Below are 12,819 nucleotides of genomic sequence, written 5' to 3' on the forward strand. Positions count from 1 at the left end.
TATAAACATATGAAAACAAAAGACTAATGAAATGTCATTACTACCCTTTCTTCACCTTTTTCTTTTGGGAAAATAGTCATTTTAGTCCCTGAATGTACAATTCGCTGTCATTCTGGTCCCTGACTGAAGAAAAAATACAAAATAGTCCCCGACTCTACAATCTGTTAGTCACTTTAGTCCCTGACGTTTAAAATGACTGTTAACCTTACAAAAAAAAGGCTGATGTGACATTTTTTTGGGGACACATGACACGTTGACTAGGCATTAGTTGGACATATGACCTGATGATATGGCGAGAGACCAAAACGACAATACGAGGGACCAAAATGACTATTTTTTCTTCTTCATTTCTTCATCTTTTCTTCCTTTCATCCTTCTTCATCGTCTTCACCTTTTCATCTTCATACATTCATCAATAAGACACAAAATTTTAAATCCAACTTTTTTAAAAAAATCATCAATAAAAAAATTGCAAAATCCCTAAATCTCAAAAATTTTAAAACGACTTTGTCTTTTCTCTCATCAACCGTCATCTAAATCCCACCAAACCCAAAACACATAACAATAGATCATCATAATATTGTTCCTTTTTTTCAACTTTCATTCTTCTCTTTGATTTTTCCTCTTTTCTCAAATGAATTCACTTCACCGCTCTCAGCTACGCCAAATTGTTTATGCACTTTCATCTTCCCCTAAATCCCAACCATCAATCGATTGCTATTTACCGTAACTTCTGGAAAAATTGGAACAACCAAATTGTATCAAAAATATTTTCATTTGAGGTTTTAGCGATTTTGTTTGAAAATTTGGTTAAAATTTTACAAATTTTTTATTGATGATATTTTAAAAAAATTGGGTTTAAAATTCTGTATTTTATTGATGAATGTATGAACAAGGAGTGAGAGGAAGAAGATGAAGAAATGAAAAGAAAAAAAAAGAAAAGAAAAAATATTGTCATTTTGGTCCCTCGTATTGTCATTTTCGTCCCTCGCCATATCATCAGACTATTTGTCCAACTAATGCCTAGTCAACGTGCCACGTGTCCCCAAAAAATGTCACATCAGCTTTTTTGTAAAGTTAACGGTCATTTTTAACGTCAGGGACTAAAGTGACTAACGGGTTGTAGAGTCGGGGACTATTTTGTATTTTTTCTTCAGTCAGGGACCAAAATGACAGCAAGTTGCACATTCAGGGACTAAAATGACTGTTTCCCCAAGTTTAAATTAACCATCATACACAGAAAAAATTAACTATCATACACCTGACATAAATCTTTATACAATGATTAATAATTTTATAACGGACTAATTAACGTATCTTCTATTTTGATTCTCTTTTATTTTCCTTACTAATCCTCTTTATTTATAATAACTAATCAAGTTTATTATCATAAAAGTAGTATCTACTGTAAAAAAAAAAAAAATCATAAAAGTAGTATCAATCCTAACAAATTTGTTTCCAAAAAATTAAATTCCCTAAAATATCTCATCATTTTTTTTTGTTTGTTTGTCATTTAACCTAGGCTCTGTTTGGTAACACAAATAAGCTAGCTTATAGCTTATTATATGAGCTTATAAGCTTGTTTCAAAAAATTAGAGGTGTTTGGTAACAAGCTTTTTGTACTAGCTTATAGCTTTTTTTCAGATGCTATTTCAAGTAGCATTTGAGCTTATAGCTTATAGCTTTTTACACTTTATTCCATTTTTACCCTTTAATTTAATAACTACCCACTCTAAAAAATAAACTACCCACTATCAATTATGTAATTTTATATTTAATAACCACTTTAAAAGCTAATTTTACCAAACACTTTAATTTCAATAAGCTAGCTTTTCAGCTATCAGCTATAAGCTAGCTTTTCAGCTATCAGCTAGCTTATCAGCTATAAGCTAGCTTATAGCTTATTTTTACCAAACAGACCCCTAGTGGCTAGAAAATCCACCTTAAAAGTAAATAAGTGGAGTGTTTCGGGTTCGAACCCGGGATCCTGCACATATAGTGCAATGTCTCTACCAACTGAGTTAAGCTTAGGAGAACTATCTCATTATTGTTACCATTAATTACCTTTTTCATAAAAACTCTACAGATTAACTGATGCACCCCCGGTTTTTACTAACCACTAGCCAGTCCACTCTCACTATCTCAAAGGTCCATTTCTTTTCACTCTTACTGTTTTTTATTTTTATTTTATCTTATACTTTTTTTTTTTGAAGAAGCTAAATTAGCTCACCCAAATTGGCATCAGAGAGAATCGAACCTCAGACCCAAGTGGGTTATCGATGCACCAACCCAAGTGGGTTATCTTATACCCTTCTTAAAAGTTAGGCCAAACGGTATGTATATATATAAATCCTAAATAGTTCTCCTACCACTAATCCTAACCCTAATTATATTAACCAATCATAGCTTTTAAATCATTTTCTTTAAAAAATAAAAAATAAAAAAATTAACAATTGTAATTAATTGTTTATTTAGCCACATGGCACATTATTTCTAATGATTTGTCATATGTCACATTTAATTTGAAGCATTCATATGTCTTTTCATTTCATTTCTATTCATACACCATTATCCTTTTCATATGCCCATTTTAATTACCAAGAAATCTAATGGTTTTCGATGAAAAGTTTTTTTAAGCAATGAAAAGTTGTAAAAATTTAATTTCATATAAGCACTTATCTTTTCGGTGGACATTATCAATATTTTTTTATTTCTTTGTTTGTTTTTCAATTCTTTTCACCACCTTAGTCATTTGGAAATAATTGATTTTCTTCTTTACCTATGTTTTTTTTTTTATCTTCCTTTCACATTCACCTCTTCTATATATATTAAATAGTGTATTGTTTTTTTATTTATTTATTTATACTTTTTTATGTTTGCATTATATATATATTTTACTTTTAATTTAGAGATTGATATACTTTATCTATATGTATAATTGTGTTTCTCCGAGTAATTGACACTGTTTATGCTTAATAATTGATTTGTTTGTTTGATTTTTGGTTACAAAGTTGGAAGAACTTGAAGAATTATGTTTGCACCAAAAAAACAACTTATGAACTATGTATGTCATTGCCTAAAAAAAATGTATGTTCATGATTTTTTTTATTTATTTCAAGTTTCAACTATAGGTCATTCCTCCTTCAATTATTTAAATTTTTTAGTTGACGTTATATTATAAACAACAAATAACACTCGTGCATCGCACGGGTAAGGGTCTAGTTTTACTTAATATACAATGGTTGCAAGTTCAATGGGTGCCAATTTGAAGAAAATGAAAATTGGGGCTTTGGGGTGGTGGTCTAAGCATGTAGTATACTTGAAGAAACAAATTTTAGTATTACATTGAAACAAACATAATAACTGAAGTGCCTCATATCAGAAATAAATAGCATGATACAAGTTCCATATTCAAAAGTAAAAACATTTTGCCTCTATGGCTTACACTAATAAGGGGGAAGGGAAGGATGAAATTTTAAGAAAAAAATCCAACTAGCTACCTAACTAGTACTATTGATAAATTTCTTGGCCTTTTCATATACTGTTGTCAAACAATTTCTAAATCTAATTATATCAATCTTCACATTTTGTTCCTTCAAGTATACTAGATGCTTAGACCATTTTCCTTGACGAAAAGCCTTTGGATTCTTGACAACTAAGCTTTCAGCTCCATATTCCCATGACAAGCTACTTTCATTTGCCTCTATTTTGTATTCTACATAATCCAACCCCAAAAGCTTAGTTGGTTTGTTATAATAAGTCTCCGAGGCCCATTCAAGTCCGATAGGCACCACTTGAACCAATACCGATCCTTGTCTAAGGAACACTAAATTTGTTAGACCTGCACCATGCACCCCTAACATTACATTGCTCGAATGTATCAGCCTAAAAGCATCAGCCACAGGGAAATTTATTGATGGTTCCAAAACATGTACATCAAATCCTACATCTTCGGCTAACTTGATGACTTCGTCTTGGTTCAAAATCTCACGGCTATAACTTCCCTTTCTACTCACCAATGTGAGAATGGGCTTACCCTTATTGTCGGGAAATAGTAATGGAGTGTTCTTTTTCATATATGCGCCTTTTAGGAATCCATGAAAATCAAGGAGGGTTTTAGGGTTTGGTAGCAATTTTGGGTTTATGATCATTTGTCCATGCTTTATCAAACCTACAATTGCTGATGGAAAGCAATGAGTGGTTGTTAGGTTACTTGTGTTGATGATCGTGTGGTTAGGACTAAATGTAGATAATAAATCAACATACTTTTCAAACCATCCATGTTTAACATCTGTGATCACAAGTATTACATCTTGACCATTGGATAAAGAATTAATGGTTATGAAGATAGGTATGAAAATTTCATTTATATCGTGGTAGAAATTACCACTATACCCACCCACACTAAACACTAGTGCTGGGCTATGATGTGTGACACCACAAGATGATTTTGGTGGAGCTGATGTGAGAGTGAATTCACTAACAAGGGTTATTGCCTTTTTATCATTTTTGAGAGGGTAAGGTTGAATTTTCATATGGATGTAAGGTTGAGTCCTTGTATGAGTACCTAATGTAAAAAGAGTCAATGAAGTTTGGTCTAGAAGTGTTGGACTGTTTATTGTACATATGTCATAAGTTTCATTAGAACGATCACACGTGATAACCGTAGTATTATAAGTAACTTCGAAATCCCAATTCCACTTTGAAATTGAGAGCATTAGCCTAGTTGAATCTGCATAAAAAAATTACTCATATCAATCTATGAGATTACAAATAAAAATAATTTAAACTATAGAGGTAAAGTGAATCTTGAATAAAATTATATGTCAACTCAATATCAAGGCAAGTCAGAGACGAGTAATTGAATCAATCTCTTCCATGGATTTTACGAAAGAGCCACTCACCAAAACAGAAAAATAATAATATTGTTTTCAGTAAAACAAAACGTTACCGATTGTGTTCAGACATATAATTAAACCTTCAACTCACATCAGCTATAACTAAAATTCTAGTCCAAAATTTCATAATTAATAAATTATATATAGTACGTCAATTTCATCTTCTTTTTTTTTTTTTACAGGTACGTCAATTTCATCTTAAATTTAAGCTTTTATGGATCTTCATACTTTTATGGAGGTGTGCCACTGCCACCTTTAATCTAAACTTTTCTTTCATGGAAAAAAAAAATAGCACAATAAATTTAATAAATAATTTAAAAAGATACCATAATTTACAATACTAGCAATTTAAATTACCATTGACTTTGACTCCTATTGTAAATATTAAATAATTACTATAAAACTTGAGATTTTTCTTACATTCTGACTTTGACTCCTTTCTTTAAAAGTAAATATCAAGTAACTATATTTAAATGAAATTTATTGAAATATTGTACATTTTTTTTGGTCATATTTTTAAATTAATAATTTAATAATGTGAAATGGAATAATTCTTTTGTCTCTAACTAAAAATAAAATTAATTAGTTAATTGTTTCTACAAAGATTGTAACCACTAATAAAAATAATCAACCAAAACAAACATACATACAATACAAGTATTAATATGGGATTAAGCTTTTTTTTTTTACGAAAAGGTACTTATAACATTTCATTAATTAAAATGTGTTCAATACAATTTGGTGAATATGAGATTAAGCTTATACACAACAATCCTTAATATATAGATTAATATAGGTTTTGTATATTAATTACCTCGCACCACATTTATCTGAAAAATAATGATGAGTCCCAATATGGAAAACCATATAGCTGTTATTGACAATGTTGATGTCTTTCCTTCCAACATGGTTAGACTAGGTTTTGGCACAACACCCTATTTGAAGAAAAAGAAACAAATGGTCAATTTTAATTTTAATGGAAAATATAATTTTATATACGAAAAAATGCAAAACAAGTTCATAGTACAAATAGGTATCAGATGTACAAATAATTAACTAGAGTCAACACCTTAATCAAACAATCGCAAAAAATACAAACAATCGCAAAAAATACAAACACACCAAAAACTCCAAAAATTAAAAAACATCGCAACACCTCGAGACGATCAGACTTCCCTTAATTAAATAGAAGAAATGTTCGATCACTGAGGCAAAACAAAAACAAAGATGATCAATGATTAATGTTTCTATACGCTAAACTAATTTTTGAAGGACTATTAGCAAAGAAGTGATCATTTTTTTATAATCGCAAAGAAGTCATCATGATATATATAGATGAAAAGTGAATTTACAATTTGAATATGATTAGGAAGCTAAGGTTAATTGATATGGATAATGAAAAAGTTAGAGAAAATAAATTATTCTTTCAAACCATTGAATATAAATTGATTATTTAATCTAAAACAAAAAGAGCACTTAGTTACCTGATAGCAAGGTTGGTAGTCACTCCTTTTTCTTTGACGTAGCTTCCCCTTTCTTTCATATATATATATATAAAAAAATAAAATCAATATATAGGTCTAACCGCTTGATAATTTTATATACATACATTTTACTAGATATAGTATTTTTATAAATTCCTTCAAAAAAAAAAAAAATTTATAAATACTTTTTTTTTGTACAAGCATTTTTATAAATTTTTTAAGAAAATTTAAATAGTAATATATTATATATTGAGGTGTGTAAAAACTAATAATGGGTTTTTACAAAGTCAAAATTAACGTCTTAAATACTTTTTTTTACTAAAAAACACTAATTTTCATCTAAATAACTTATAAAATGATTTCAAAATTATATAAAAAGAATATTTCAGAGAGATAATTTATCTAATATTACCTTTCAACTCAAAGGGTGAGTATTATAATAAAATGTTATTGAATAATGTAATAAAATTACCCAATAAAAAAGAGCAACGTATTTCTCCACATTTAAATGTGTGAGAGTCTAGTCACTAGACTATTTGACAAAAAAAAAAAGAGCAACGTACGTGAGGTTAATTTAATTAGTGGCCGAGTGTTATTCATTATATTTTTAGAAATTACTAGAAAAACATATGTAAATTATTAGAGCATGAAATTTGACTATTTCTTGAAAATTATTTCCAGGTTAGTTGGGTCTCATTTTCTTGATCCTTATGAGATACAAACTGAATCAACTTCATTGATGAATTTGATTATTTCTTGATTCGATGTATATAAATTTAATTACATAAAAAATATTGTGTATGCATATCACAAATATATACATGTATTAGTACCATATTTTGTAAATTATACTACTATTTTAATAAAAAAAATATTTGTACGTACACATAATGAAAGGATGAATATAAAAAATCTTTGACCATTTAATCAATTAGAAGAAGTGAATGGGTGAATTGTTATTAGCATTTTAAGAATATTTATTGTATCTACTATAAAGAAAGATTTTAACAAAAATATTTAACAATATTTTGATATTATGTTAAAATACATATTACGTTATTTCTTATAATCACATTGTAATTCTAGAATATTTTTAATTTTTTCTATTATAATTAATTATGTTTAAAATAAAAGGTCAGAGGTCAAAAAAATGAACATAAAAGGGGGAAAAAATATGAGTCAAATCTAACTTATTTTGAGAAGGACTTCCTAGAAATATCATCATTTAACAATCTCATAAACTTATTTGAAGGTTGTTCGAGGACACTGAAATCGACTGTAAATTAACCAATCAACACATTTATTACCTTTCCTTCAAGTATCGGATTAACACGACTTATTACTCTTTTAATCATGCAATATGTTGGGTGGATCCTCCACCGGGAGCCACATGCAAATTAAAAGAAAAGAATATATAAAAAAGAGAAGAATTTTTGTGTGTTTAGGTAACATATGTGTGTACGTTAAGAGAGGTCAGCGACATAGAGAATAATAAAAAGGGATAAACCCATAAATTTCCAACATCACCCTATCTTCTTTTGAAGAGAAACTATTCAAAATAATCAAGCAAATGCAGCGGATAAATAATTAAAATTTCCTCTTTGCGGATCCTTACAAATAGGGCGGACCTAGACAAAAAATATCGTCCCAATAATTCAGTCAAACAATAAATAATATATAAAATTACTAAATTATATACTCCGATATTATTAATACAACGTGTATATCCAAAATAGAACACCAACAAATCAACAATTCAAAAAATTTCTATTGAAAAAAAAAATCAACAAACTAACCAACTATATCTAAAAAACCACAAAATTTTTATTTAAAAAAAAAAGAACGGGTTATAACTTATTAAATATATATTAAATCATACATATTATTATTGTTTGATACTTCACAAGATTCTACTTTGGACCAAAATATATAGAACCCAAAATTATATTAGCTTATAGTTTATTTTGATAAACTAATGGTCCGTTTGAATTTGACTTATTTTTTAGCTTGTGAAACTAACTTATGCAAATAAATAAAGTTGTTTTTTTTTGGTACAGAATAAATAAATAAAGTTGTATGTTAAATCATAAGTTTTCACTAACAAAAATTATATCTTGTAAGTTATTTCCACATAAAATACCTTGAAAAACTTATAATAATACTTAAGAACTTATTTATTTGCATAAGTTGTTTCCCATAAACTGAAAAATAAGTCAATCCAAATGGACCCTAATTCAATTAGCTTATAACTTAAAAAAATTTATTCCAATATGCTTTTCCGTCATGGATAAGAAATATAACAAACTTTGGTGATTATTGCAAAAATATCATATGCTTGTATATATTAGGAAATAATAGAGAAATCAATTTATGTAGACAAAGCAAGTACTCAAAGAGACAATGAAAAACCACATAAAATTGCGTCCCAAATTTAAAGTTCATATGCTATTATTCTTCCACTCACATTTCTTTTATTCCCTGAAATTTCAATTTTTTCATGCAAAAAAATTTTGAAATGTATTTTTCGAACTTTTTTTGCTATTGAAAATAATATATATTTCACACTGGAAAAAGTTAAAATAGTTTCCAAACCTTTTTCACATAGAAAAAATTTGAAATTCAAAGGATAAAAGAAACATACAACAAGAGAATTTTTCGTTAGAAATTCACAAAGAAATGGACTCAAACCAAATTGGTCCAAGAAGATACAAAAAACACAAATTGGCCCAATCAATAAAATGGATTAGGTTATGTGAGTTTGGTCAAAAAAATAAAGTACTAACAAAATAATTTCAATTTTAATACGTTTGATTTTAAAACTATACTTGCAAAACTAATGTCAAGATAATAGACAAAAACTGAAATTCACAAATTATCTAAAATGCTAAAATATTTTTTGTCTACCAAATATTGCATAAGTTCAAATTATTGTCCTGTATTATTCAATACCTTAAACATTTTTCATGTCGTGAAACATGTATTGTTGTGTCTATACTCCATATACTATTATGTATAATATTCTCTCCGATCTTATTTAATTATAAGCAAAAATCAACAAAAAAGTGTGGCCTCAAATATAAGCAAAAATTACCAAAAGCAACTATATTTAATGTTATTCTTCCAAAAGTACCCCTAATTAATTGTTCTACTTTTAACATGATTTTATAATTCCAATGCAAATTTAATATATATTGTAAGGGGTAATTAGTAAAAATAACTGCTTTCTTAATATGCGAGAAATAAGAAAAATTTGCCTATAAATAAAGCAGGAACGGGTAATACTTACATTTTGCATAAAACCGACAAATTCCATTATTAACTAAACACAATAAGTTGTTTCCAAATCTGCAGGTCTCTATGTATCTGGTTGACTTCTATCGCGTCGGTGTTGATCGTCTGGAGGCGGTCTGCGTGCTGAGACTCATCTGCCTAGGTTCTCTTTCTACCGGTGTCGCATCAATTTTTGACTCAAGTGTTGTTTTTTGGATTCTGATGGGCCGATCTCTTTTGCTTCGAGATCAGGAGTTAGTTTGTCTAGTGGCATCACTTTGAGTCGGGTTGTTGTCTTCTCTGGTGGTTTTGAAGTTGAGGAGTGTCTTTCTAAGAATGAGGTTAGAATTAGACCTCTATTAGGTGGTGTCTGTTTTAGCATTTTCATTGGTGTTCCGCTTATATACGGGGTCTTTATTTTGTAGCCCTCTTATATGGGTCTCCGTTCATCTTGTACGGGGACATGAGTATTATTAATAATATATTTTGCTGTTAAAAAAAAAAACAATAAGTGGAGTATATATATAGCAACACAGACATGTAGATTCCTTTTCATTCTCACTTTCACATACTGATGAGCAAGAAGATGAAACTTCAAGATCTAGATCAAGGATTATTTTACCTATTCCACCAATTCCATTAATCTTGGTTTCTAGATCTGATTGAATCTAAGATCTATAGGATTGGTGTAATAAGTAAAACAACACTTGCACTAGCAATATATATATGTGTGTGTTTTTGCTCTTTGCAGAGATTTACCTTTGTTAATTTCAGTATCTCTTTCCTGAATTCTTAATCTTGAACTTTATCTTTATTAAATTTCAGTTTTGTTAGGATCCTTAATAAGATTATTTTGATAGGAAACTATGATCTTTGTTATGATCTTGCTACCTTCTCGTGATCTTTGAGAAAAACCTTGATATTCAACAACATCGCTGCCTATGGTTATTTTGTTTCTGTAGGTGATTCAGAAGTGAATCCATTTGGCAAAATAGTGAATTTTAATTGAATATCAGTGTAAAAAAAAAATTTACTAACAATTTTATTTTACACCGACAATGCATAATCTTCAAATCCTAACATTTAGCGATGTCTCTAACTGAGCTTATACTTCTGCTAAAAGAGCTAATGAGCGTGATATATATTTGTTCATAATTCTAGACTTAAATGTAAGTTGATGATTGCTCTAGCTTATAAACATATATTTAGGCCATGGTCTAGCGAATCATGGAGGAGGCTCTGACACCATTTTAAAATTGGGCGTTGGGAGCCTAACTCAACCTACAAAACCAAGAATTACCTCTACTTATAAACATATATTTAGGACATCTCGTAATCGATGCAGTAAGTACCTATCTAGTTTCCTAACTCTTTTGCATTTCATATTTTGGTATAGAACATTCAATCATCTTGTCAAACCTGAAAGTAAGGAAATTATTGATAGTCACATAATACATTATAACAAATGTTAGTAACCATGGAATCAATTATTGATGTTGAACTTCAGTTTTACGGATGAAAGGCTTAACTAGCAGCATCACTGAGTACCTTAGTTTTTTGTCGGTAGAATTTCAAAGATCAAGTTCTCCATAATAATCCTAGTTAGTACTAATTACTTCATAATGCAAAGTGCAAACTGAAAAATTTATATTGATGCATAACAAGTTTTTTGCAGTCTATTGACATGGTTGGTTCTTGTTTAATTTTTTAATGTTGACTTATTTGACCAAGATATATGCTTAATACATTAACACAATTGTGGACGTGCCGGAGTGGTTATCGGGCATGACTAGAAATCATGTGGGCTTTGCCCGCGCAGGTTCGAATCCTGCCGTCCACGCTTTTTCATATTTTTTTTCCCTACCTTTTTCAACTTAATTCCAAATCCAACAACTTTCACTTACAACACTCTCATCAGAATCCACACTCTTCTCTCTTTGCACTCCAAATCACTACAAAACTGAAATATATGCTTAATAGCAACAATTCTATATAGAAATAGCTATAATACAGATATTGTATGAAGCAATTGAATTAGAATTCTTTGATTTGTAGGATTCATGAGTTGAATTTGACTTGATTTTTTTATATACTTATTGTAGAGAATTGGTGTACAATACAATAAAATTAATAGTATTGCGAGTAAGAGATTTAAAAACAAACATAGTATTCTCCTCTTCAAATTATTATTTTTTTTTTGAAACAAACAAACTTAATGTATTTCATTCATAATCAAATATTCAATACAAAGAGGAGTGACATCAACATAACGGTGACTTCGCAAAAGAGTGAGCAACCATATTTGCTTGTCGCAGAACAAACTTTACCTTAAAGTGTGATAACGAAAGTAAACTATTCTTAATATTAAAAATAAGATAACCAAACTCAGAGTTTCCCTTGTTGTTGGAATTACTAGCAGTAACTAATGATAGGGAGTCACTCTCAAACATTGCACAATAGGCCAAGCCTTTTAAAGTTTTGGTCGAACCCAAAAAATAGGAAGTCACTCTTTTTGGATGAGTGTGCTCAATTTCTCAAGCACAATTTCAACGATAGCCTCAGCCATATTGTAAGTCTTGAATAATTAAAATGCTAGAGAGATTCAGGTCGTAACTCACACTTGATAAATCTCAACAATGATAACCTGTTTTGCATGTATTTTCCCCACCGTCATAATAGATAGGATTACTAAAACAAGTTAGTTAGCTTGTTCAATATGTTTGTACATAAGTTTTAACTCAATTACCAATATGAATATTGGTAGGTAGAGCAATACGACTCATATTCGAATCTAAAATTTCGCAATTATATGAATGTTAATCGTATTTAATATACTTATTAATTGCGTAAAAAAAAAACAATTGTACCCTATTTTAATAAAATAAAAAAAAAAATCAATATCCTTTCACTAATGAAAAAATGTTAGATTATTGGGCTTGCCTTTTTTCCCATGTTTTTGGCCCATGTGATGTGGGCTTGCGTCAACAATAAAAATGATTCATGTTGGATTCGACTGTGCATTTAGGAAACTTTTTACACCCCTACAATTATATCTTTACTTCTTTTTTTCATCAATTTTATTCTTTTTATCATTCGACAACACTACAAATTTTTTCCGCCACTTAATTTTTTTTTAATAGTCAAAATTTCATACCGGAATATTTAAA

The 12,819-nt window shown here is 29.2% G+C and overlaps 1 protein-coding gene and 1 non-coding gene across 2 annotated transcripts; one reads left to right on the forward strand and one right to left on the reverse strand.

The window, feature by feature from the left end:
• Positions 1-3,458: 3,458 nt before the first annotated feature.
• LOC123905083 (xylan glycosyltransferase MUCI21-like) lies at positions 3,459-6,398 on the reverse strand. Its single transcript, XM_045954717.1, has 3 exons — positions 6,383-6,398; positions 5,713-5,833; positions 3,459-4,732 (listed from the first exon to the last, which is right to left on the reverse strand). Exons 2-3 carry the CDS (start codon positions 5,804-5,806, stop codon positions 3,501-3,503), a joined length of 1,326 nt encoding a protein of 441 aa, XP_045810673.1. The 5' UTR covers positions 5,807-5,833; positions 6,383-6,398; the 3' UTR covers positions 3,459-3,500.
• Positions 6,399-11,410: 5,012 nt separating this feature from the next.
• Positions 11,411-11,492, forward strand: TRNAS-AGA. Its single transcript has one exon. It is a non-coding gene; the product is annotated as a tRNA-Ser (tRNA).
• Positions 11,493-12,819: the final 1,327 nt, after the last annotated feature.

This window comes from Trifolium pratense, linkage group LG2 (genome assembly GCF_020283565.1).
Source record: "Trifolium pratense cultivar HEN17-A07 linkage group LG2, ARS_RC_1.1, whole genome shotgun sequence".
NCBI classification, from domain to species: Eukaryota; Viridiplantae; Streptophyta; class Magnoliopsida; order Fabales; family Fabaceae; genus Trifolium; species Trifolium pratense.

What these genes read in the sequence shown, in the direction of transcription:
- LOC123905083 (XM_045954717.1), bottom strand. Translation starts at nt 5,806, where the DNA reads ATGTTGGAAGGAAAGACATCAACATTGTCAATAACAGCTATATGGTTT. An exon ending in TCAGATAAATGTGGTGCGAG is followed by an intron (nt 4,733 to 5,712) that starts GTAATTAATATA and finishes TTTTTTATGCAG; the next exon opens with ATTCAACTAGGCTAATGCTC.